Here is a 27,977-nt window from a genome sequence, read left to right on the forward strand (position 1 = left end):
TACGTAATAAAAGTCGAATATATTAAACATTATCCAAACATTCGCACTTGTCTGGAAACTTTGCTGTTCTTGGTTTACTGTATCTGTAATGAATTATAAGCCTCATCATACTTCATCTGAAAATTTCTTTATATGTTACGTAGGGTATCGAACGTCTTCGTCAGTGTTTTTTTTCGGCCCCTTTTTGCATAAGATTGCTGCAGAAAAACTGCCGAGGAAAACCACTGACGAAGACGTTCGATACCCTACCACATGATTGTACATTAAAAATAAACGTGAAAAAAAACCGCGGTCCCCGTGCCTGTGAGGTAATCTTCGAGTCTCCGAGCGAACGCGTATTTTCTCCGAGCAAGCAAAATTATGTTCAATCTGCTTTGGAAACGGCAGTCCAAAACGTGAACGAGAAGCCGCAATAAATTTGGTCGATTTGATTTTGAATTTTGAGTTAGAGAATTTCACTAAATCATTATCACATTGTCACAAAAATCGCCGAATCCAATCTACTGTGGAGAATTGCTGGGTGAATTATTTAAACTATGGAAATATTTTGAGGTAGTATTACGTCTTACGGTAACATACAAATTGAAAAACCGAAAAATTGAGAGCCTCACGAAAATGGTTCACTTTCAAATACCTAAAACTCGGTCAGTTTCCCTCGTTCTTGCAGCAATCGATTGGAAAATTACCTATGCGTTCAACAAGAGAAAAAATTGTGATTTTGTGAAGCTAACTATAATTGTTTCGACCAATCAGAGCTGAAACAGCTGTTGTTGTTTTCCCCGTTCACAAAGGCACAAGTTTAACTCCCAGTAATCCCGTATTAGTTGTCATTGTATTACCGATTACTGCACCAAGAGGACGATTGATTCAACGCTTTTTTTTTGAGAATGCAAGAAGGAATCCCGTCAGGTTCAGTAGAACACGAATATTATATTTTTTATAGCTTTTTGGACGAAATGATCGACCACGTGGACTATATTCAACTGAAGGAGATTACGCGGAGTGTTTTTTCGATAGCAGAGTTTATCTGTGCGATGAGCGTACGTATTTTTGAAATGCGCAGCGAAAAGAACTGTTAATTGTAATAGCGTGGGGTAATTACCGTGAGTTTTTCGTCGTCAATTTAAGCCTTTGATCAGATTGAGACCACTGTACTTTAAAAAATTCTACAGCTTGAAGCATCCCAGAGGTTGGTTTCCTCTTGGCCACACATCGAGATTAACAATCAATTAATAATCCTGTTTTCGCCATATGTACACGATGTCTATGCACGTCTGAATGGGTTGTTTAGTTATTCACGAATTTCTGATATTTTTATATCAGCTAAATAAGCGTAATTTTCTGAGTAAAGCGTAATTTTTTTTGAATTTTATATCATTGTCCTTCGATTTTTAAATAAGGCATAAAAATCGCTATAAATGGCTATGTTTCTAATTCGTGAATATTTGTTTCTGTCGACCGAGCACAGTAGGCGGGAGTTGTACTGCTCTGTGGAAAACAAATGTCAATTATTCCTCATTCCATTAAAACATTTAGTGAGAAAGGACAGTACCACAGGAAAATATGTCTAAGTAAACGAATGAAAATACATTTCAGTTGTGTCTCCAAGAGATAGCCAACGGAACGTCTACGGTATACGCGGCATGCAAAAAGTACGGTATCCCAAAGTATACAAAACGATGCCGCTTGAGTAATAAAAGGCATAAAACCATACAATGTGTCTTGAAACTATACTGCCTAAGAAAGAAGAAGAAAAAATTGTAACTTTGCTCATTGGCATGCAACTTCGAGGTTTTCCTATGCAGCGCCAAAAGTTTGGAAAACGTTGATTGTAGTTTCTGTAATTTGGCCTAAATGGGAGCCCTGACTCCTGAGTGGCGATTATAAGATAAGTATGGTTAAAAGAGGAGCTTGAAAACTTTTTTTGATTGTTTATATAAAATATCTTTCCCCCATTTGAAAGATTATGAGTAAAATTATTTGTTGATATCATTTAGCTTGTACCTATGTCTCGGTCTTTAAATTGCTCTTGCATTTGTGAACAATTATCTCAATTCTAGTCATTTGTTGCAATACAAAAATGATATGTTTTATTTGTTTTTTAAAAGACCACTTTTGATTAGACTTCTGTACGAAACCACCAATAATATCTCGCTGGTGCAGTGTTGTCATCTAATTAGTACATCAAAGAAAAGTATGATCACATCACACACGTGACGTTATTGTTAGCAAGATTGCACAGTTAAGCATCATGCACAAAGGGGACTAAAATGGAAGATAAAAACTTGCTTTTATAAATCAACAGGATAGAGCACGCTTTCACAAATACGACAGCACTTGGCTACAACTCAGTAAATGCGTTTGGAAAAACAATGCCTTGTTGGCAACAGTGACAAGTTTACCCCTCGGTTCACCCCGCAAAGTTTCGAAAATTGAATTAATCTTGACACTGAAGCAACATGTCACTCGATATGTTTTATTTTGCTCTTGTAAAAACAAAACTCACGCCATAGGACTCAACCGGTAGGTTTTTGTAAGGCAGAATGTCTGAATACAACTTGAATACAGCTTCCAGCATTGTTTTATGTTTTCTGATCTTACATTACCAGCGTTCGCATGGGGTTTTCGACGAAGCCAAGCCCTCAAGGCATCGGGATTCTGCGAATCCGTGAAAATGTAACTAGGTATATCGCACGAATATTTTCTTGTCCGCTTGCAGCATTCTACAGCACAGGCTATTTTTAGATTTTTAAAACTTTTCTATCAGCAAAGTTGGGTGAGCTGATGCAAACAAAAACAATTTCACCAACGCAAACATAAACAAACACATATAATAACAACGTTGGTTCCATTATCAGAGTTGTCTTGGTTTGCCAAAAGTTTCCTACAAAATTTAGGTGGTTTCACCCTTTTCGACTTTAATGATTTTACCAAAACTGCACTATTCGTTTTGCATTCGATTACAATTTTACCCAAATTCACTCATCACATGCGAATGAAGGCGAAGCATTGGCATCGAAATAAATCTTCGTGATGAATGGTTTATCCGGAAGCATTAGACGTACGGGCGTTAAATGCATCACTCGATTTGATCTCAATGAAATCGTAGGTAAAGAAATGTTCCAAAGACCGTTAAATGTGCAAACACTTACCGAGGGTTCAATATGTTTCGTCTCCCGATAGAAGGGATCGGTGATCTGCCAGGTTGTCATAATCGCCAGATCAATCGCCAGCAGAACCCCCACGACGATGAACAGCTGGTAATCTTTGATGACCTTTTTGTTGAGCTTCAGATCCGTGAAGATCGAATGCACTCGCCAAGTTTTCGAGAACATCGCACCGAACGCCAAACTGAATCCAGCCATCAGCAGCCAAGCTCGAGCAGTGCAGATGTACGGGAAGGCGGCCACACTGCTCAAACCACTGTCCAATCCTAGAAAAATCACGCTCATATAGGTGAGGATACAGCCAATGATGATCAGATTGTTCAGATGCGGGCTGGACATTTTGATGTACCTGGAATAAAATAAAAAACAAAAAAAAAATGTTAAGTCCAAACGAACAACATATTTAGCGAGCTTACCGCTGATTCCTATATTTAATATTGACGATCAGAAACACTGTTGCCATCACGATACCAACGCAAGAGAAGCTTGCCAACACAACGTAAATCGTAATGTTCACCTGGCTGTGCTCGATAATTCGCAACGTTCGATCTTTCGGCGGGGACCGGCCAACCCATTTCATTGGCTTACCAATGCTCAGATCTAGCCGATTGGTAAGCGAACTGTATTCACCGATCTTGACCTCCTCGCCGTTCTGGAACTGCTTCAGCAGGAAGCTTGCCTTTCGTTCGTTGTTGTAGAAGCGTACTGGACCCTGTGAAGCAACAAAAACAAATTTGCAAACAATTTTAATTCTTGGATCTACAATATCATACCGTGACTCCTTCGAAGCTAGTATTTCTCAATGCTTCAAGGAATATATTTTCCCACTCCTTCACCCTATATTCGAAGTGCGTCAGTGAGTGTTCTTTTCGCTCGGAAACATACTGGATCGCGCAGGCCACAGCCCATATACCATCGTACGTGTAACCGTGGAAACGTGAATATTCGTTGCCTCGACGACTATTGTACTCAGTCAGATATTCATCGGCGTTCTGCAAAAACAAGAACCAAAAGAACAAAACAAACACTAGAAAAACGTTTACCCAGTAGCGTGACATCGATGACTTACAATTCCGGATATCGTGACATGCTTACTGGTTGACAGTGGTAGCAAGTCCACCAGCATTGAGGACTCCAGCGCCGTCCGTACCTGATCCACCAGGCAATCGGTGTCGTTTTCCGCCCACCACTCGTTGGTGTAGGTTCCCATGATTAGCCACTGATACGATCGACCGTACATTTCCAGTTTGTAGGCCTCGCAGAATACTTTCCTAGCCCAGTACTCGTTAAAATTTGCTAAAATTATTCGCACATCCTTCTCACGGAGCTTTCGTAGGGACTCTTCCACGTCGTAAACGAAACTTTGCGTCTCCACAACATCCAACCCCATCGCATCCAGATCGGCCACCATGTGGTTGTGGGGCAGTGAATATCGTGGTTCGTTCTGATAAATCGTTCCGATTCTTGTCCAGTTGAATTCCTTCAACAGTGCAAGCCGCGGGGCATTGAAAGCATTCTCCGATGGAACCACCCGGAAAAAGTTCGGAAACGAGTCCTTCGTAAACATCGGATGGGTGTCCGCGTACGACAGCTGCGTCAAGTGCCAATGTTTGCTGGCCTTTGCTATGGGATCCGTTACGTGGGTACAGGCCGCCCCGAACAGCATCAATTTGTGCGGGCCGGAGTGCATCATGTCGAAAAACGACTTAACCCCCACGGCAGCATTGCACTCTGTGTCATTCCACCACATGTGCAAGCGGTAGTTTCTCAGTATGGTCGAGTGCTCGTTTACGTGATCCAAGGCAAGCTTCACACTTGGCATCACGCCACGGCCCGTGTCACTATTCTCTACGCCCTCACCGTACGGGAAGAATCCTGCAATGTAAACATCGAGGCGGTGACCGGAGCCCGGTCTAGACCCGTCGACCCAGTTTCGGGACAGATAGAGCACCGTAGCAGCCTGTATGACGATAGTGGCTCTCATCATGCTTCTACTTTTAGCTGTCATGGCATGTAGTACGGTTTTATTCTTTTCCTCTCTCTCTCTCTCGCTCGCTTTCGGTCTCTCTTTCTCGCTTGGCACTGCCGGATAATGCCTGGCAAATGATACGAGCGTGATTACGCGAAAAAGTGTGCTTTTTCGCCCGTCTTTCGGTGCCCGATTTAATTATGCGATAGCAGTTCCAGGAAGTGGTTTCGGTGACGCGGGCTGTTTCCGCTTTCTCGTTTGTGTGTGCGGTTTGTTGAATAACTGTGCCCAGCGGGCTGCCAACGGGCGACAACGTGTGTTATATTTACTTTATTATTTGGTGGCTGTTGAATAGCGCTTTCCTCCATCATATTCTATGCGCTGAGCAGCAGCCTCAGTTCGGGCAATGGCAGTTGAGCGGTTCGGGTCGTCATAATGTGCTGAAATTTGCATTCATTACCGGGTGTCCTGCGGTGATGATGGGGTGTGTGTTTGTGTTTATCGGGTGATAGTTTTGCGGTCGTCGACAAGATAGAAAAGAAAGCAACAAGAAGATATGTTTTTAGTACCTGCTGCAGTATTAGCATATCAACGATAGGATTTGAAATGGGCTGTTCCGCTGTACGTGACGAAGATGGAGCACACGTGTACAGTGAGAATCAAAAGTAAATGTTTGATTTGGGTCACCCAAAGCTCCCTATCTGCCTCCCAGGGGTGAACTGTCATCAGAAGGGATCTGATTTGACGCGAAAACGGATTTACGGCTTGTAATACGGATCGACTGGCTGGAATTCTGAATGGTCTAATAAACCGGAAAAAAACTGTTGGTTGTAAACGTGCTACGTGGATGGACTATTGAATACAAACACTCTTATATATAAACACTGGTTTTGTAAAAGAAAGGATGAAAAGGTCCGTGTGGTATAACCCTAATGTAAACAAGGACCGACCTTTTGCTTTGACAGCATCAAAGGGCTTACGCAGTCTAAGGATGAAAACAAATTGAAAGTAAATATTATACCGGCTGTAAAAAGTCGCTCAAACGTTCATTTTTTCCTATCGTTCCAGCAAATCAGGTTAATAGTGATCAACTTCGGAACAGGTAGAGTTCGAAAAGAGCGGTCCGACGGTCCGAATTGATCCAGCTGAAAATCACGAGCGATTTAGATGATATCGGTATGCCAAATGTTAGGCTAATCTTTTAATCTGAAATGGACAATACTTTACGATTCGTGGCCAGACTTTCCACAGTTAAACTGGTGAAAACCGATTTTCCACAGCAAATGGATGAATTTTTTTTTGTGTTGCTTTCTATCATATTTACAAGTGACCAACTATTAGTGATATTTGTGCTATGCTATATAATATGTAATGAAAAATTATTGATGAACCAAACTAGAATTGTGGATTAAATTTATCTGGCACAAATCTGAATCTTATTCGGAAGATATACTCGAAATTATCTCTATGCATTTCATTTTTTTCGCCAAATAAAATTCTATTGGTCCATTTTTTCTAAAGTCAAAAAAATCACAAGGGTTATATGCAGAGCCACGACCGCAAGGTTAACATAGAACTCCATAACGTTGTTTGCTACATTACTTATATTGAATATGCTTAAAATTTTGTGCAAAATAGGAGTTGAAGTGCTACCGAATTTCAGTTTGCACAGGGAACAGGGATGGAGCAAACATTATACAACGCAAACGAGTTTCAACAGTCAGAGTGCAGGCAGATTAAAATAATATTTTACTTTTAATTCTAGTGCAAAACGAGAAAATATTGGATCTTTGGGATCTTTGGATAATTTGTTTGTTGTCTTTATAAGTCATTTAATAATGTTGTTCGCATCTGTGCTACCCCGACAGAGGGGATTAAGGCATTTTTCTGATAACACAGATGAAAACTGTTTTCACACTAAAATTTGACGACCCACGTTTGTGTATTGTCAAAATGAGGCAACTTTTCATTGGATGCATCTACTATTGATGCTATCCGCTACTGCACAAAAACAGCATCTTTTCGAAGGCTGCTGCTGCTATCTGTTGGCACAGCTTCTGAAACAGGCACTTATACAAGGCAAATAGTACATCCCGAATTACTAGGTCTATAATTCTGTCGACCGTGCTTGGGAAAGCAAACATAAAACGACCAGGGGTCGTTATAATCATATAACGACCAGGGGTCGAATTTTGCGTTTTGACAAGGCTTGGCAATTTTCAATAGTACAATAGTTCGAATAAGAAAAATTGCAATTTTCTGCAATTGGGAGGATTCTCAGAAGATTTTCCAATCGACATGAGTTTCACTGTAGAGATTTTTTTTTCACAACATTATTTTCACACATCACATATATGCTGTAGAGATGTTAAATGAAAATTTAAACTTAAAACATTCAACGAAATACATGTCCACTTTCAAAAGTTTTATAATTCGACCAATTTTCAACGGATATCTTCCAAGCTTTGTTAAAACAATTATCAACCTATCAAAGTTGTGTGGTTTATGCCAGTGAAACGTTCAAATTTTTTATTAAAAAAATCTAAATATATGTGCACATGAATTTTGTCGAGATTTCGTGTAAGGTTTTGAAAGTCAACGATGTATAGATGAATATGAACTCATAAAGCGGTTTATCTTATTGATATTATTATATTATCGTTTCAGAGGTTTTTGAATCGGGATGATGTCCAAACTCCATTTTGAATTTCAAGATGGCTAAATAGACAGTTAATTATAAGGAATAATTTAGAACTCTGAAACCGTGTAGGCATGTTTTTTAATTTCCTCCTTCGTTTTATTTATCAATCCCTCCTCAGTTTATCCTTTAACGATCGCTTCGAGTAGTGGGCCGACGCTAGATCCGGCCAAAACACTGCGTCTTCGTACTATAAATTCGTACTATAAATTTCCCCGTTTACGTCCAGTCCGGAGCCAAAACATAGCGGCTTTGACATCTCCTGCTCACTGATTGTCAGCCACAGCAGCACCTCCTTTTTTTTTTTTTTTTTTTTTTTTTTAAAGGTGGCGGGGAAATCTGCAAACAGACACCTGAGAAGAGAACTCAGGGTGTGGGGATGAGACTAGGGGAGAGATGCTGGGGTAGTTACACTCCCCCAGACACCTACTTATCCCTGTCCCGACCCACTAAAACCCCTCCAGTCTCCAGCCCTGGTCTTCCCGGAACGACGGTTAAGTATTACGTCGGGAAGTGGCTTTTGTGCGTGATGCACCCTCTTTACTCTTATAACCTCCTAGCTAACTACCTGGAGACTGGTAATTAGCTACCACTGGCGTGTTGGTGGTTGACCCGCCACACACGTTGCAGCTCCAGAACAATCTTAGAGGCGGCCGCACAGACCGCGTTCCAGATGTCCGGGTCGTCGCACATCCTCCGGACTAGATTGTCCGGAGTAGTGCCAGGCCCGCTCACAGCCATCATGTTGCTCCTCGCTCTTACGAAACGGGGGCATACGAAGAAGACGTGCTCAGCAGTCTCCTCCTCCTCCACGCACTCGGGACACATGGGGGACACCGCGTGTCCGAACCTGTGCAGATATTGCCTGAAACAACCATGGCCTGACAGGATTTGTGTCAGGTGGAGGTTCACTTCGCCATGTCGTCTCCCGACCCAGCCGGATATCTCCGGTATGAGTCGGTGCGTCCATCTGCCCTTTGTGGAATTAGACCATTCCCTCTGCCAACGGAGCATCGAGAATGACCTTCTGGTACCTCGTATGCCCCTTGTGTCACGTTGGTCGAAACACTCTCTGTCCTCCTTGATGGCGATGCTGATAGGCATCATGCCGGACAAGACACATATTGCATCGTATGACACCGTACGATACGCACTCGCAACTCTCAGGCACATGAGCCTGTAGGTACTTTCCAGTTTGCCACGGTAACTGTTAGTACCTAGCGCTCTGGACCACACTGGCCCACCATACCTAAGTATGGACGAAACCACGCTGGCAAGAAGTCTTCGCTTGCTGCCATAAACCGCTGAGCTATTGGACATCATACGAGATAGTGCTGCAATAGCCGATGAGGCCCTCTTACAGGCATAGTCGACGTGACTCCCGAACGTGAGCTTGTCGTCCACCATAACCCCCAAGAGCTTCAGGGATCGCTTCGAGGTGATGGTGCAGTCTCCGACTCTGACCACCGCCTGTTGCTCCGATTTACGGTTGTTCACAACCATGACCTCCGTCTTATGATGCGCGAGCTCCAGTTTCCTGGAGCGCATCCAGTCCTCGACCTTGCGTATACAGTGCGCGGCCGTCAACTCGACCTCCTCGATAGACTCGCCGTAAACCTCCAGCGTTATGTCGTCTGCAAAGCCGACGATCACAACCCCTACAGGGAACTTGAGTTTTAACACTCCGTCATACATGACATTCCACAACACCGGGCCCAGGATAGAACCTTGCGGAACTCCTGCGGTAATTGGGACGCACTTCTGACCCTCCTCTGTGTCGTAAACAAGTACTCGATTCTGGAAATAATTTTCCAGAATCTTGTACAGCGACACCGGTACATGGATGCTCCTGAGCGCGAGCGCTATGGAGTCCCAACTGGCACTATTGAACGCATTCTTCACGTCGAGCGTGACGATTGCGCAGTAGCGTATTCCCCTTCTCTTGCGCTGGATTGCTACCTCCGCCGTCTTGATGACGGAAGAGATTGCGTCCAGCGTGGACCTGCCCTTCCGGAAGCCGAACTGGTTACTTGCCAGACCGTGTACACCCTCCGTGTACCTCACCAGTCTGTTGAGGATGATCCTCTCAAGCACCTTGCCCGCGGTGTCCAGCAGGCAGATAGGCCTATATGCCGATGGGTCCCCTGGCGGTTTCCCAGCCTTCGGCAATAAGACCAGTCTCTGCCGCTTCCACCTGTCCGGAAAGAGACAGTCATCCAGGCACCTCTGCATGACTGCCCTGAACAGCCCGGGGGCCGTTTTTATCGCCAGCCTGATCGCCAGGTTAGGGATACCATCCGGTCCCGGTGCCTTGCTCACCTTTAGGGATTTGGCGATCACGATGAGTTCCTCATTCGTAACCCTTGCCTCCTCCCCTGCCTCGACACGGCTGTCGTCGCTCACGGATTGGATGCTCGGCAGGTTGGCCGACCATCTCTGGTCTATGTCTGAGATACTGGAACGTCGGACGTGAGACTCGACCGCCGGAGGCCAAGGACTTGGCTCGTGGCGTGGAAAGAGTCCCTCGATGATACGCTCCAGCATCGCTGGTGATCGCTCTGCAGGCGCCAGCGCGCCTTTAGTCTTGGCCATTACGATCCTGTAGGCGTCACCCCACGGATTTGTATTGGCACTCGCACATAGCCTATCGAAGCAGGCCCTCTTGCTGGCCTTTATCGCACTCTTTAGCATCGATCTTGCCGAACTGAATGCTGCGCGGCGCTCTGTCCTCTCTTCTTCGTTTCGTGCACGCTGCATCCTCCGTCTTGCACGGAGGCACGCACTGCGAAGGTCGGCTATCGCGTCCGTCCACCAGTAAACCGGTGGCTTTCCATTCCTAGGTTGGCGAGTCCTAGGCATGGTGGCGTCGCACGCCCGCGATAGCATAGCAACTAGTTGGTCAGCAGTCGGGCGAAGCCAACTGCCCCCCTCGCGCTCCCTTCTCATTGCCTCTTCGAATACCTCGGCATCAAAGTGCGATGTCTTCCACCCGCGAACGGTCGGAGTGTTGGCTCTACCCGTCGCTTGCCCCCTCTCGTTGTTGTCTACACTAAAACAGACCGCCTGGTGGTCGCTATTAGTGTAGCCATCGTCTACCCTCCAGTTCTTGATCAGTACTGGGCTGGAGAACGTCACGTCGATGATCGACTCCGCACCATTTCTGCTAAATGTACTTTTGTTCCCAACGTTGGCCAGATCTAGGTTGAGCTTTGCAAAAGCCTCCAACAGGATCTGGCCCCTCTGGTTCGTGAAGCAACTTCCCCACTCAACAGCCCAAGCGTTGAAGTCGCCCACCACCACCAACGGCGTTAGGCCCGTTAGCTCCATGGATAGGAGGTCGACCATCTGGATGAACCTTTCGGTAGACCAACGTGGCGGAGCATAGCAACTGCAGTAGAACACTCCGTTCACCTTAGCAACTACGTACCCTTCTTCTGAGGTTGAGACAACCTCCTGAACCGGGAACTTGCTCGTCGTACATATGGCCGCCAATCTGGACTTATCCGCAACCCAGTTACCGTTTCCGGGAGGGATGCGGTAGGGGTCCGATATGACGGCGATGTCCGACAACGACTCAGTGGCTGCTTGTCGTAGCAGCTGCTGAGCCGCGAAGCAATGGTTCAGGTTCAGTTGCGTCACCCTTACGCCCGTGGTTTCGCAGCCGGCTTACCGGCTGGGCACCTGGGGCCTCCCATAAAGTGTTTGGCGTCCCGTTTCCCGGAACATACCATGCACTTGGGAGACTCCCCACAGTCCTTTGCTTAATGGCCTGCACCTCCACATCGCCTGCACAGCTGGCTCCTATCGGGCCCCTTGCAGGTCCAGGACTTATGTCCGCCCTCGAAGCACCGGAAGCAAATGTCTGGTTGCTGTAGTATGCCCAGAGGACATACCGACCAGCCGACCTTCAACTTGCCCTCTTTCAGGGCCAGGTTAGCGTCCGCCGACGGTAGTCGGAAGGTAGCTACCTGGGTCCCCGCCGGACCTTTGCGGAGGCGGATTGACTCCTTAGCCACCTCCACCCCGCACTTCGCTTTAAGGGCTTGTGCAATGTCGCACCCCTCAGTGATTTCGTCCAGGTTTTTAAGCTGGAGAGTCACTTCTGAGGTGAGTGCCCGCACTTGCATCTCCTTCCCTAGGACCTTTTCGGCTACCGTTTTGTAGGTAGCCCCCTTGTTCTTGGCGTCCTTCCGGAGCTCAAGTATCATCTCGCCAGTGCGAGATCGGCGGATACTCCGCACATCCGCCCCCAGATCCTTGAGCTGGGTTTCCCCCCTCATCTTCTTCAAGACTTCTGAGTACTTCGACCCATCCGTCTTGAGTATGAGGGCATCACCCCTACTCCGCGCCTTTTTGACCTTTTTTGGTCCTCTGGCTGCTCCGCCATCATGACGCGTCGCACCTTCCCGACGCTTCCTACCCTCTACGGTAGTCCAAGGATTGCCCGTAGCCTCCACCTGTGCCTTTTCCGCGGTGGACCTTGAACCGGTTGGCGTGTGTTCCCGTGGGAGTAGCACGACCAATCGTTTCTTAGTGTTCCCGGGGGCCGTTTCCCCCGGGGACTGCCTCGTTCGCTTAGCGACCTGCCCCGTGGAGCAGACCGACGCGAACGAGGGGGCGTCTGTCTGCACCTCTTTAGATGCAGTCGCCCTCCCGGTCCTGGCCGCTTTCTCGGCCGCCTTCACCCGAGCTACGAGTTCTTCGTGCTCCTTTCTGGCTTCATCAATGGTGCTCCGAAGCAGGAGGAGGCTCTGCTTCAGGTCGCCAGCGATGTTTCGCCTGTTCGCCGAGAACTCGATTATGGCATCGAGTTGTTCAGACAGCGCCGCCACTCTTGGCCGCGTGTCCATGCACCTTTCGACGGCCTTGACTAGCAAGGGACCGTCCACCGAGATGTCTGGTGTGGACACCGACGGATTCGCCGTTTTTCCACCTCCAGACTTCGCCGCATCCGTCTCCGCCTTCTTCTGCGGAGACCGCTGGATGCCACCTCGTGCGAAGGGATTTGGTAACCCCTCCGCACCCGTCTCTTTTTGGTTCTTCGAGCTCATTTTTGTTAATTGGGTCCCCCTTCCAGCCGCTATCCTTGTCCATAGATGAGAAGTCGCTTGTATGGTCCCATGGTAATCTATGCCGAAGCAGTGAGGCCATGGGTAAGGGGGGTCGCCATAGTACCTTATGAGCACTATGACGCCCCCGCCCGCGTAAGTCAGGAAAGGGGCATCTTGTCCTAGGACTAGTTCCCCCCCATCTGATCCTTCTCTGCCTGATTCCCACCAGGCAATGGACGCGGAACGTACTGGAAGGCCTGCCAGGTTTTACGGGACGGAGACCCCTGCACCGGGTACCATCTCGCCGTTTCAAGCCGCTGTCACGCGACTTTACTAAGGGAGCTCGATGCAGGTGCCAGCCCTTGGTCGTGGTTCCTTAGCGTATCCGACTCGAATCCGTTTCGTTCGCTGCCAGTTGCCATAATTGGGACCTTACTGGTGTCGGCCCCAATGGACGGGGGAGTGCATTTGGTTGATGGGAGCGGCACTACTCGCTCCGTCAGAGATGCTTCCGGGTAATTGTGGCATTTACGAGGAGTCGACGGCCCAGTGTCCGACCCTCACCACCCCTAAGCAATCTCCCGCTGCTGGTCCAGGGCTGTTAGGTACTGTCAGCGGTCGCCCTCATATAACGTGACCTCGGTGGTCGCCACGCGCCGACCCGTGGTGGCATGCAGCTCTGCCAGGAACTTGATGTGTAAATTGAACTTCACCTTGGAGCTCACTTTCTTTGTGAAGGAAGTAAAATATGAAGTGCTCTGCCAGTCGTTGCCATCCAGGGTGAGATGGGCCGTAGCAATATTCCAAAGCACTTGTAACACAGTCTTCTATTGCTACGCATAAGCATCGACAGTGCGAGGGTCGACTACGCTGCGCTCATGAAGCGTGCGGAAGCGGTGGAGAAAGCGCTCAAGTGCCAAAGCACACTTCACACCGTGTCTAAATGCACAAAAACGGTCGCATTGTCGTTCGTCGAGGTTTGTTCTACAGAACCGGCCGCGAAGCGAACGAGGCAGTCTCCGGGTGAGCAGCCCCCCGCGAGCATAAAAAAAGGTGGCTGGTCCATCAACGGCGAATGTTGGGGAAAATGGACTACCGTGGTGAATAAAGAGCGGCAGAAGCGGGAAATGCGCGAAAAAATGCGAAAATCGCGCCGAGAAACAGAAGAAAATGAGGAAGAGTAAGGGTGACGCGCTTATACTCAAGACTGACGGGTTTAAGCACTCGGAGGTCTTGAGGGCCATGAGAGGCGATACCCAGCTAAAGAATTTGGGCGAGGATACTCGGGCCATTCGTCGATCTCGTACCAGCGAAATGATCCTTGAACTACGCAGGGACACGAAAGGAAAGGGAGCTACGTGCAAGGGTTGCGGGGCGCCTCCCAAGTGCTTAGCATGCACCGGAAGGCAGCCGGGCCCACGAGCTCGACTAGCAAACCAGCTACTTAACCGCAGGCGTAAGGGTGACGCAATTAACCCTAAACCACTGCTATTGCTATACCAAGCGGCCACTGAGTCGTTGTCGGACATAGCCATCGTATCGGACTCATACCGCATCCGGTAACCGGAAACAGTAACTGGGTAGCGGATGAGTCCGGGATGGCGGCCATATGGACGGTTCAGGAGATTATGTCGACCTCGAACGAGAGCTACGTGGTTGCCAGGGTGGACGGGGTATTCTACTGCAGTGCGCCGCGTTGGTCTACACAAAGGTTCGCTCAGATGGTCGATCGGGTAACCGTGAAACTAACGGGCCTAAAACCGTTGGTGGTAGAAGGCGACATCAACCCTTGGGCTGTTGAGTGAGGAACCAGACCAGAGGGGCCAGATCCTGTTGGAAGCATTGACGAAGCTCAACTTAGATCTGGCAAATGTCGGTGCTAAAAGTACCTACAGCAGAAACGGCGCGGAATCGATCATCGACGTGACGTTCGGCAGCCCCGGACTGATCACAAACTGAAAGGTAGACAACGGCCACACTAATAGCGACCACCAGTCGGCTATAGCATGGACACGAGGCGGCAAGCGACGAGTAGGGCCAATACCCCTACCACCCGCGGCTGGAAGACATCGCACTTTCATGCCGATGTATTTGCGGAAATAATAAGGTGTGGGCGTGCGACGCCGCCATGCCTAGGTCTTGTGAGCCTAAAAATGGAAGGCCACCGGCTTACTGGTGGACCGACGCGTTAGCCGACCTCCGTAGCGCGTGCCTTCGTGCCCTAAGTAGCATTCAAATCAGTTAAGGTAACGCTTAAGAGCGCGATAAAGGCTAGTAAACGAGCCTGTTTCGATAGACTCTGCGAAAGTGCCAATACAAACCCACGGGGTGACGCCTATAAGGTCGTTACGGTCAACACCAGAGGTTCGTCAGCCTACGCAGAGTAATCACCAGCGATTTTAGAGCGGATCATTGAGGAACTCTTCCCACATCACGACCCAAACCCCTGGCCTTTGGCTGCTGAGTCACCACAAATAGCGAGTGACGGCAGCCGCGCAGTCACTCGAGGAGGCGGCAAGGATGACGAACGGTGAACTCATTAAGATCGCAAACTCCCTGAAGGTGAGAAAGGCACCTGGACCTGACCGAATCCCGAACCTGGCCATTAAGACGGCCTTAAAGGTAGCCCCCGGGTTGTTCAGAGTGGTCATGCAGAATTGCTTAGACGACTGCTTGTTTCCGGATGAGTGGAAGCGACAGAGACATCCGGCGTCCACAAAGTTTTGCACGATGTTCATTTTCGACGCGGCGGGGTACCGTTTTTCAAACGCGCACATTTCTGAACGGAGTAGCTTCATTGTTTTCGCCATCACGGTTTGAGTTCGACTGATAAAGCTGTCAATTTTTTTCTGCTGACTCATGGGTTACTGTGATTGATGTTGCATGGATAGTTTCGTCAAGTTTCGTCAGTGCGTGTGAGAGTAAACTCAAGTAAAATCGGCAATTTTGTCTATTTTTTTCCTAATCCAAACGTTAGTTCGAAATTCTACCGTTACGTGTTAAGTCTTGCGGTCTTCAGTAAACTTGTTCAAACAATAAAGGGCTTTTGACAGCTCAGAGAAGAATTCTTCCGTACGAAATTCGTATCGCGATTCTGATTCTCTGGAAAATTGCGACTTTACCAAAGTTGCTTAGAAGATCAATGGCATTTGGTTGATGGACAGCTTAGTACAGAAACCTGCCCCTATGTGCTACTAGTATGGACACAATGCTTCGTATTATGACCTTAACTTATCTCGCGATTCTCACCTCCAAGAAAGTTGCGATCGTCAGCAAAGTTGTTAGAAGGTTGAAGGTTTCTGATTGATTAACAGCCTTAACTTTTCTCGCGAGTCCAATTCTCCAAAAAGCAGCGATCTTTACTAAAACTGTTCAGAAGGCTTTTGGTTGATGAACAGTCTAGTGCAGGATTCTGTTGCTTTGTAACGCATGTGAGTATGAAATTCGTCGTGTTTTTACCTGTGCCAGTACCAGCATAAACTTTCCAAAGTTTTGGAAGAACATGATGATTGTATTTATATGCGAAAACTTGTGGTAAAAAAACATATCAAATGGATTCAGCGAAAAAAATGCCTTAATTTCTTATAAGAATTTCAATCGCTATGTTGCTGAATACTGCAATTTTCTAAGATCCTAAGGCTACTGACATACCAAGGCGTCAAATGAAGCGAAGCGTTGAGCGTTTGAGAAGCGGAATAAACAGAAGCGTTGGGTGAAGCTTCCTATGACATACTGGAACGAGCGTCGCGAATTCGTTGTGTTGTCATATTCCTAGATTCCGTAGCGGTTTTGTTTGAAGGAAATATGAATTCGCCCAATGATGATTGTTTTGCTTTTTCAAGCATGGTAAATTACGTTTTTAGTAAACATAGAGATTTTTTTATGAAATAAACTAATATTACTGAAGTGAGTTGCGCTACAGACGTAGTAAAAAATATAAGAAATTATTCTAAATTTTAAACCCGTTGACCCCGAGCAACGCTCAACTAGTTTATTATATCTGTTAGGATTTGAATAACCCATGTGAGCTCAGCTAGTTACTCAGCGGCTTGCATTTTCACGACCAAAGAAGTTCAGCATGCTAGATTTCTGGCCATTCAAATCAAAACTCAACAATGAAAATTTTTCCCGATAGTATTTTCTATCCTACTTTTTTTAAGATTTAAGACCTAAATAAAGCAAATATTAAGTATCTGGCGATATCAGGTTTAGTCTGAACATGGATTTACTGCACAACCCTCTTTTAAACATTTCAACATTTTCTAAACGAAAATGTATTTTATTTGCTTTTTTCAATTACCAAACCAAAACAAAGCAAATATAAAGCACCTGGCGATAAAAGATTCAGTCTGAATATGGTATTACCGTGTACATATACGCGCGTCAAAACACTACTCGTTCTGTTTCGCCGCCTCTATCGACGCGTCTTTGCCGCTCCAATATGACCGGTTTGAGCGTTTCATATAGACGTTCGAAGAAGTAGCTCTGACGCTTTTGAGACGCTTTTTGCTTCCCTTCATTTGACGCCTCAGTATGTCATTAGCCTAACACTCAAAACTAGATCCATACTGTGGCACTAATAGTGGTCTTTTTCTTACCCACCATAAACCTAAAGCCAGTGATTTTCTCACCAATTGTTTTGAAGACCGCAAGTTTCTTAGCGGTAGAGTTCACTAAATAATGTAAGTAGAGAGTACTCACAAGTAACAATCAACATGCTTCAAAGATTTAGGATTGTTTTGTTTTCGTTTTATGTTAACTTACATTAAAGTCTTTGATTATAATTTGGTTTTATTTGATAGCCACAAAACATGATTCGCAAGTATTCTTTACAGCCATCCTATGCCAACCGTCATACGCATGAAGTTGTATGATAGTCCCTCTGATGACCAAATAAAACTAAAAACCTGCAGACTATAATTGTGGCTTAAATAAAACTTGATGATCGTAACTTAGGCCGATGAATACCGTGATAGGCGTATTGGATTTAATATACGCTATGTTCTGATCAAATTAAGAGAATCAGTTATGATGGAGGATTTTGAGAGCGTTCGAAGGTTTATCCGAAAACAACATGTCGCCTTGAATGAAAAAAGCAGAATTATGAAATTCAATCCTAAATCAGCAGTTTATTTTACTGTATCACATATCACGAAGTATTTTTGAAACTCGAATGATAGATAAAGTCATACATTAAACAAAATATGACGAATCAAGGCATTTATTCAATCATCATTCTAGTTCAGAGGAATTAAATTTTGATTTAATAGTCATTTTCTACAGAATTACGGCGGCGAGCGGTAATTACGATAAAATTTCTGGCTTGTTTCACCATAAATATTTCACGGCATGTGTTTTTACTTGCACGAAAACGATTCAAATGACACTAATAATCAATCTTTATAAAAAGAACTCACACATTTCTGTTTTCACGACACTGTCGGAATATGGCATTAAGAAATGAAACCAAGATAAAATTTATTGCTTCACATTTAATTTGGAGAATATATCTCAGTTAAAATTTCGAGGACATCCTGTATGGCAGGCAAATCGGCCTGTTAAAAACATCTGGTCCTATGATGGAGCGCATATGAAGTTTCGATGACTGCATTAAACCTTGGCCCAGGTTTAAGCCATGACACATGTATATAGCTGTTGTTAATAGGTTATTATAGCCGCCTGGTCGGCATTGAAGGTTTTGTTTTGGTTCTATCTAGCTCTAAAACTCAGATATAACCTATTTGGTTACTTGGGCTAGAAACTTCATGCACTACTAGCACCACGTTGTGGCAGAATTTCCGGTTAAACTATTAGCCAACCAAAGTGATTTTCTAAGCAATTGATTGTGTGGTAGAGGTCGACGGTAGGGGGTACCAATAATAGAGTTTTTGCTTAGCAGTCTTTAAACTCTCGATCTGGAACGAATTGGTTTATATTCGTCCCAACGCTTCAGGCACTTGTTGGTGCCTTCATCAGGGTAAAAATAGTTGTATTGTTTTACGTTAGATGAGTTTCAACACTACAACTATGGTTAACAATTTTTAAACTTTAGATAGGTCAATTTTGACGAGATTTTTACACTTGGTGGTGGGTGAAATTGTTTATTCTTTGAATTTGGCGATCTTTTCAGTGGTTTCTCTAGTAGAGTAACAAGATCCGTTTGTTTTACTATGTGACGCTGACGGTGATGAAGATGATGTATGCATATTCATTTAGATTTTATGTTGGATGGATAAAATGAACTGTTCGCTAATAACTAATAACTTGGAGGCCACTCATCCTTGGTGATGACAGAGAGAAAGTAGGACTTGCATCAATCTTGAACGGTCTTCTTTGTGTGAGCCGTCTTGCATGAAGGTCCAGTTTTGAGTTTCTGGTTTCTGGTTTTCTGGGCCAAACGAATATCGACCCGCAAACCGACTTTGCATTTTTGTTGCAATAATTATGGCGCACCCTGTATAGTAAGATTTATCTCTGTGTTATTTTTCTTCGCAGAGACTCGTTTTCCATACAAAAAAGTACATGATGCTATAAATTTTAAAAATATCTGAGACATGAAAATCTTTGGGCTATTTTTGACAACAAGAAAAATAGTGCGTGAGCTGTCCGATTTCCGTGTCTACAGAAGTTTTGTATACCGTACAGTTGAATGATACCTGAAGATCGTAAGTATCTACCGAAACACGGTTTGGAGAGGGACGATGGGCTACTTAGTTGATATCTGACGAGCTGCCGATCGTCAAGAGATGCGCTAAGCTAATTCTCGATGTAGTGCCGGTGGATCTCAAATTCTTGACTACACCAAAGTTGTTTAGAAGATCAATGGCATTTGGTTGATGGACAGCTTAGTGCAGAAACCTGCCCCTATATGCTACTAGTGTGGACACACTGCTTCGTATTATGACCTTAACTTATCCCGTAATTCTGAGCTCCAAGAAAGTTCCTCGATCGTCTGCGGTTATTGGCTGAACTCAAGGGCGGACGAGTTTAACTTGACCAGTGATTTTTCAAAAAGTCATACGTTTTCAAGTAAAATTCAATGAATTAGATAAAAAAATGCTTTTGTTTTGACAAATTCATCTGTTTGTTTTAATGTAGTACTTCAATTGCCGGACCCTGTGTATTCCGAGTTCAGAATATTTTACTATCATTTACATTTACATTTTTGTACTGAAACGAACAATTAAACAACAACTTTAGAGGTTTTTATGCAAAGGTTCACCTTAAGAGCTTTACTCGTTTACTTGGATACATAAATTAGTCCATATTGCATATTTTACTAAATAATAATTGTTACTGACCGGGTTGGTTTCGTACTGATTCTAATTGGTTTCGTACTGATTTCTAGGATGTATAATTCATGAATTTTTGATGTAGATGAAATATGAAATAGAAAACAGACTTTGGTAAAACTCATTTTTCAAACAAAGCAGGATTCTAGAAAACAGTTTTTTATGTGAGCTGAACGTTTAGTAAACGTATGAGCCCGCACAAAATCTTTTGTTCTTAGCTCTTGATTAAGCTATAATTAGGCTTTTAGGCATTCATAGGTTTCCTAGATTAATCTCCATATAGCCAAATAACTTCCTATGAAGAGCACCAATCTCCCTATGGAGGTTCTGCCTTTAATTATTGATGAATGTTAATTTGTTTTCTAGCTTTAGTAAGAAATATCTTGGGAAACCTCTCCGGATCGGGTAGTTTATACATATGCATACAAAACGATACGATATAGCGTTGCAAATCATTGACAGACAGCAAAATGGACCGACACATCAACCACAAATCAGACGAAATTTGCATACCAAATGAGGACACTATTGAGCATATCAATGGAAATTGTATTGTTGTTTGCTTCGTTGCGCTGTTGGACTGAACAAAAGTGAATAACATCCACGTTGCAGTGTGCTCCAGTTCATTTTATGTAAATGTAGTAGCAATTGCGGTAGTATCGCAGCTTATCTTATTGATATTTTTCCGTTCGTTCTTGAGGTATATTCGTCTCTAGAATGATGACCAAAATTCACAGAAAAGGTTAGAAAGTATAATCCCCAATATTTTTCCAGTTTGAGCTCTAGGGCAAAAGCTGTGTTAACCAGTGTAATCTATAACGAAATGGCAATACCACAGGGAAAAGGTCTTGCTAAAATAGGTCTACTGATTTTCTAATCGTCATTTCTTGAAACCGTTCGAACAATGAGACCAGGAAATGCTGTTCACCTCAAGCATAGGTAATGATCGGGTTACAACCTATAACACAATGTGAAACGTATAATCTAGTAAGACATTCAATTGAAATCGATTTTTCTTGCCTCGGATAGAATATAGATATTTGACGATACGTAACTAGGTTGCAACAACATAGTTAATGGTGTGTAAAATACAGTTTCGTTACATAGCAATGTTTTGAGAGATTTTCATCATCAATCATATTGATTGGTTTTCAACGCCGGTGCTTGCATTACGAAACCGTTCGTTCTCATCGTAAATCAAAAGTAGCTTACTAACTTTAGAAATCAAAAACTGAAACCATAAGTTTATAGGTTAGAAACCCGTAGTTTCGACTGTCGTTCTGAATATATGACATGATTTTGCAGCCTTTCCTTGCAAAACAGGTAAGAAGCACCCAAGGATTCGTTGTCCGTCAAATCAGCCATTCACAGGGAAATTGCACTTATCGTAGTGTAGGTATCGACTCTTTTATATTCTCCCTGAAACCCGTACCCATAGCCCGCTGTTTATTTTCGATTTCACAGCTGAATTTTTTACAGCTAGAAAAAAAAATGGGTACCTACCACAGGTTGAGCACAAGAAAAATTGGACCCGGAAATTTTGTTATAGTAATAGTTTTGTTATTTGAATAAAACCTATCCAGAGTAAAAGTATGTATGCTTAAGAATTATCACTCATAAATTGAAATAGCAGCAAGATTAATAGTACATCCAATTTTTTGCGTGTTCAACCCCAATTCACGCAAAGCGCACGATGAAGCTCCGCGCACTGAATATAAATGGCTTGGAAAATTGATTTGATGATTCGGTGTGGTCTTGAAGCTCTGGGTACGTAATGAATCAACCATCTCGCTCGTCTGTTGAAGTGGAGTTTGATGAATGAGAAGGCTCGGTTCCTTTAAAGCAAGATAGAACTCCACAAGATTGCGGAGAACGGTAGAAAAAAAAGAAAAAGGAAAATTATTTTATTGTGAAGTAATTCTTCGAAATTCCGAAAAACAACATCCTAATTTCATTGCAAAATGACCGATTTGCGGCACTTGAGAATAAGTGATTCACTTGAAAATTTCCGCCGTTTAACAAATAAAAAAATAGCCCATCAAGAGAAACTGTCATTACTTTGTATGCTTGTATTGCTACATGCCCTCTAGGGAATCACACCACCAGAGAGCACCACCCAGTTGACACGGACACGACCGACAGCCCAGTTAATGCTATATTATTGTGCAGTCATGCAAGGTTGGATTTTCTTCCCGCCTAGTGCTGGGGATATGATTTTTTTTTTGCTCTTAAAACAACACCCTCAACCGTCAACTAACGGCAAAAACTCTGGATTCGATGAGAGATTCTCGACGCTTATCGCATCGTTTATGATTCACGCTTATCATGCAATGTGTCATTTACGACATGCAATGGGTGGTCTGGGAATGTTTTGATGAACACTCCAAATGGACAGAACTCCATCGTACCGTCGGCGGTGGAAGGAGAGATAGATTATTATTTTTTTTTTCTCTACGTCATTGAACCGGGAAAAATTGAATGTTTCCGTCCGTCATTCGAGAGCTGAAGTAAATTATAGGACCATAATTAAGTGGTCAATAAAATTCTGAGCGCAACCTCGGGCAATCGACAAATAATATCACCCGATGTAATATATCTACACCAATATTAAAAAAAAATATCGATGACAGGCTTTTAGCAACACGGGGCTCTTGGTAAGTAGGAAGTTAGTAAGTAGTTATAGAATATAGTTAGTAAGTTCCACAGTGTTAATGGCTGAGAAATATTTGTTTGTAACGTGCTAGATGAAATATATTTTTGGAAGTGAATTCCTTGCGAAAGTTTGCGTTGCAATTCTTTGATAGACACTACTCACCGTTATTTTGGCATTAGGGTAAGGAACGGCTTAAGCAGTGGCGTCTATTTTAATCAGTCGAAATAAACGGGCCTCAATCTCCTGAATTTTGATCAATATCGACAATTTTAATTATGAGAACGAAAACTCTGATTAACTAGCGGTCTTACGAATACATAAAATTCTGTTTAACACAGAAATACCTATCTTTGAAAAAACATCAAACGAAAAAAGTTGCAGCTATTCTGGGGCTATTTGGGTGCTAAAGAAAACCCCCTGCAAAACAGATGCAAACTACTTAAAAGGTTCGGCGTGATTGGAATAGTGTCCCTCGATAGGAAACTTTAATTGATTATTGTTAAAGTTTGCTAAATCGGTTTTAGAATCAGAAAACAAGTGCTGACAGAGAAAAAGATAGAGAACAAATTGATATACCTATGTTTGTGTATCACCTTACAGATTTCAAGTATTTCGTCTCAATACACAGGCGGCTGCTAAAGCTGCTTAAAATTCGTTCCCTACCCTACTTTAGTGAGTATTGCAATACCAGTTTAAATATTGCAGCACCCCGAAAAGTTTAGTATCACCTGAAATTGGCTGTTTTATGTCACTCTATCTCGTAATTCCGACAACCTAGAGAGTTGTGGTCTTCAGCATAGTTGTTGAAGAGGTCGAGGGTTTCCATTTCGCAGTTGATACCTAAATTTACTTCTACGTAGCGAATGGTAGATCTGCTTAATATAGACCACTTCCTTAAGTGGACCACCTGAACTTCTTACACCAAATTACACATTATAAATATACTTATTTTGATTTATGCTTTGACAACTTCAATAATGTCATTCGTTGTTTTGCTTTCGTCTCGATTAGACGCAAATTGTTTATCTCCGTTTGAGTTCGCAAAATAACAATACACGAGTTATCGTACGGGTGTTTTTTTGTCGATTAGTTCTCGTGCTGCGCAATAACAATAGACTGTTATATATCGGCAGAAACATCTGCACACTGGTAGGGGCAGGCTACCCCGCCAGTGATTCGATACGCAGCTGATATATCAGCAAGAATAATTCTCCCGCACCGCTGTTACCCCGCTAGCAGCACGGACCATCATACGATCGAGCGAGTGGAAGTCAACTACAAGTGGCATCTACAAGGTCGCGTGTAGGACACGGCCACTGTGTCTCAACACGAAGCTGGATCGTCATTGTTTGTTCTGCGGAGACGCTCGATTAATCCTACTATCAGCCGTGAGGTCGTGACTTAGACGTTCGGTGAAGTATTACCTTTAGAATTTTTACTATTATTATCAATATTATTACTATGTTATAATATTATTATTAATATTATTATTGATATTATTATTGTTATTATTAATACTATTACTATAATTATTATTATTATTATTATTATTATTACTATTGTTATTAGTATTAGTATTACTGTCTTTTTTTTTATTTGATCCATTGTAGATTGAAAAATTGTTTTTAAAATTTAACATCAACTACTTGAACCCCCCCCCATATTCGAATATTTATCGTTTGTGTGCGGTAGAGCGTAACGCTCCCGCAAAATGGACGACATGCAGGTGCAACTTTTCCTGGAGGTGGAAACAAACGGGGAAGAAATTGAAATTTCTCCCATCAGCACACCCCTACCTTCCCCTGTGCCCTCCCCTTTGCCAAGTCCTGTACCAAGAGTACCGGAAGTACGGGTAAAAGCTTACCCAGATGCCGCTGGCGGTCCCTACGTTGTTTTTTTCCGGCCCATAAAGAAGCCATTGAATATTATCCAAATTGGCAAAGACCTGGCAAAACATTTTTCGGCCGTAACCGAGATTACGAAGGTGAGGCCGAACAAACTGCGAGTTGTCGTGAGTAGCTTGAAGCAAGCAAACGAAATTGCTGGCTACGAGCTCTTCACGAGAGAGTATCGCGTGTACATCCCTGCCAAGGATGTAGAAATCGACGGTGTGGTTACCGAGGGGAATCTCACTGTCGATGACATTTTGCGTCATGGAGTTGGCTGCTTTAAAAACCCCTTGATGCAAAGTGTAAAGATACTGGATTGCAAGCAATTGCATTCAGTATCCATCGAAGAAGGGAAGAAGAAATTCCTCCCTTCGGATTCCTTCCGAGTAACATTCGCCGGATCCGCGCTGCCGAACTACGTCCGCTTGGACAGGGTTCGTCTACCTGTACGCCTGTTCGTACCGCGGGTCATGCATTGCCAAAACTGTAAGCAGTTAGGTCACACAGCCACCTACTGCTGCAACAAGGCACGCTGTAGCAAGTGCGGAGGCAATCATGCTGAGAACGCTTGCAGTGGGGATACTGAAAAGTGTCTTTATTGCGAGGGAACTCGGCATGACCTTCCGGCATGTCCCGCGTACAAACAGCGCGAGGAAAAAATTAAGCGTTCCCTTAAGGAACGATCAAAGCGCTCTTTTGCAGAAATGCTTAAGAGGGCTGAGCCACCCTCGACAGGAAACATCTTTTCCTTTTTGCCAACCGATGAGGGTACATCTGACGATCCCGTCGAAGGGTGTTCCTATGCCTTGCCAGAGGGATCTAGGAAGAGGAGAATGCTCAACTCTCCTAATCTTTCTCGTAAAGGTCGTAAGATAACCCCTAGCGGAATGACCAATAAGACAACACAAAAAGGAAGCGGTGAAGAAAAACCGAAGCAAGTACCCCCCGGTTTTATTTTCAAATCAAACCAGGAGTACCCACCGCTTCCTGGGGCACCAAAAACCCCTCGGGCACCCATTTCTCGATCAGAAGACATAAAAGAAACAGGGTTCATAAAATTCTCTGATATTGTGGACTGGATATTTAAAACATTCAACATACCAGATCCCCTTCAAAACATTCTTCTTGCCCTTCTCCCAACAGTGAAAACCTTTTTGAAGCAACTCACAGCAACTTGGCCCCTCATTTCAGCTATCGTATCTTTCGATGACTAATTCGTTGAAAGAGGTTAGGAATTTTGTCACTGTGTTACAGTGGAACTGCAGAAGTATCATCCCCAAATTTGATTTATTTTCACATTTGATAAACACATACAATTGTGATGCGTTCGCGCTTTGTGAAACTTTTCTCAATTCAAATGACCAACTTAATTTCCACGATTTTAACATCATTCGTCGAGATCGAGACTCACACGGTGGAGGGGTACTTTTAGGGATCAAAAAGTGCTATTCTTTTTTCAGAATTGACCTCCCCTCGATCTCGAATATTGAAGTTGTTGCCATTCAAACGAATATGAATGGAAAAGACCTTTGCCTTGTTTCGTTATATATTCCCCCATCCGCGCGGATTGAACAGAAGCAACTCCTTGATATAGCAGAATTGCTTCCCGCACCTTTTTTGATTTTGGGAGATTTTAACTCTCACTGTTCGCTATGGGGGTCGCTGTACGACGACAACCGATCTTCTTTAATCTGTAACTTGATCGACGACTTCAATATGACAGTTTTGAATACTGGGGAAGCGACACGCGTACCTAATCCTCCGGCACGTGAAAGCGTGCTTGACCTATCCCTCTGCTCGACATCACTAGCGTTAGATTGCCAGTGGAAAGTAATCAACGATCCCCACGGTAGTGATCATCTTCCAATCGTTATATCAATTGCTAATGGTTCAACTCCCCCGAACCCAATCAATATTTCCTACGACCTTACACGTAATATTGATTGGAAGCGTTATGAGTCTATTATAGCGGAATCTATCGAGACTCACGAGGAACTTCCTCCGGAGGAAGAATACGCGTTCTTAGCTGGCTTGATAATCGACGCCGCGACGCAAGCTCAGACGAAACCGATACCCGGGGTAACGATTAGACAACGCCCTCCCAACAAATGGTGGGACAAAGAGTGCTCTGAGCTGTACGCGCGAAGGTCCGCGGCGTATAAGGACTACCGGGAGTACGGCACTGTCAACCTACTACGAAAGTACGAGGCACTGGGCAGGCAGATGAAGAGCTTAGTAAAGGCGAAAAAACGCGGGTACTGGCGGCGGTTCGTAAACGCGTTGTCGAGGGAAACAGCGATGAGCACTCTTTGGGATACCGCCAGGCGCATGCGGAACCGTGACGTTTCGAATGAGAGTGAGGAGTATTCAGATCGCTGGATACTCGATTTTGCCAAAAAGGTCTGTCCGGACTCTGTACCGGAACAGAAAACCTTTCGCGACGCGTTTATAGTAACTACGGAAGAGCCTCCATTTTCGATGTTGGAATTTTCAATGGCTCTCCTGTCGTGCAACAATAAGGCTCCAGGGTTAGATAGAATAAAATTCAACCTGTTGAAGAATCTACCCGACTCTGCAAAAAGACGCTTGTTGGACTTGTTCAACAAGTTTCTTGAGCTAAATATTGTTCCGCATGACTGGAGGGAGGTAAAAGTCATTGCTATTCGGAAACCCGGGAAACCTGCCTCTGATCACAATTCATATAGGCCGATTGCAATGCTCTCTTGCCTCCGGAAATTAATGGAGAAAATGATCCTCTTACGGTTAGACAAATGGGTCGAAACAAACGGTTTACTTTCAGATACTCAATTTGGCTTTCGCCGGGGCAAAGGGACGAACGATTGCCTAGCGTTGCTTTCTACTGAAATTCAACTCGCATTTGCTCGAAAAGAGCAAATGGCTTCTGCGTTCTTGGATATTAAGGGGGCTTTTGACTCTGTCTCTGTAGAAGTTTTAAGCGCGAAACTTCATTCGCAGGGACTTTCACTAAATTTGAATAACTTTTTGCTCAATCTGTTGTCAGAAAAGCATATGTATTTCTCACATGGCGATTCGACAACTTCCCGAATTAGTTACATGGGCCTTCCCCAGGGCTCATGTTTAAGTCCTCTCTTATATAATTTTTACGTCAATGACATCGATGAATGTCTTGCAAATTCATGCACGCTAAGGCAACTTGCAGACGATAGCGTTGTATCCATTACTGGTAGCGAGGCTAGCGATCTGCAAGGACCATTGCAAGATACCTTAGACAATTTG

The 27,977-nt window shown here is 44.2% G+C and overlaps 1 protein-coding gene across 4 annotated transcripts in view; it reads right to left on the reverse strand.

The window, feature by feature from the left end:
- The window catches only part of LOC129718576 (gamma-aminobutyric acid type B receptor subunit 2), a 57,543-nt gene that overhangs the window by 4,583 nt on the left and 24,983 nt on the right, over positions 1–27,977 (reverse strand). For all 4 annotated transcript variants that reach the window (XM_055669507.1, XM_055669478.1, XM_055669497.1 and 1 more), the window contains exons 2-5: positions 4,237–5,604; positions 3,941–4,159; positions 3,584–3,879; positions 3,153–3,516 (exon numbers count right to left, since the gene is read on the reverse strand). In XM_055669507.1, coding sequence (XP_055525482.1) covers positions 3,153–3,516; positions 3,584–3,879; positions 3,941–4,159; positions 4,237–5,175 — 1,818 coding nt within the window. In that variant the 5' untranslated portion in view covers positions 5,176–5,604. The remainder of the gene's footprint in view (positions 1–3,152; positions 3,517–3,583; positions 3,880–3,940; positions 4,160–4,236; positions 5,605–27,977) is intronic.

This window comes from Wyeomyia smithii, chromosome 1 (assembly GCF_029784165.1).
Source record: "Wyeomyia smithii strain HCP4-BCI-WySm-NY-G18 chromosome 1, ASM2978416v1, whole genome shotgun sequence".
Lineage (NCBI taxonomy): Eukaryota > Metazoa > Arthropoda > Insecta > Diptera > Culicidae > Wyeomyia > Wyeomyia smithii.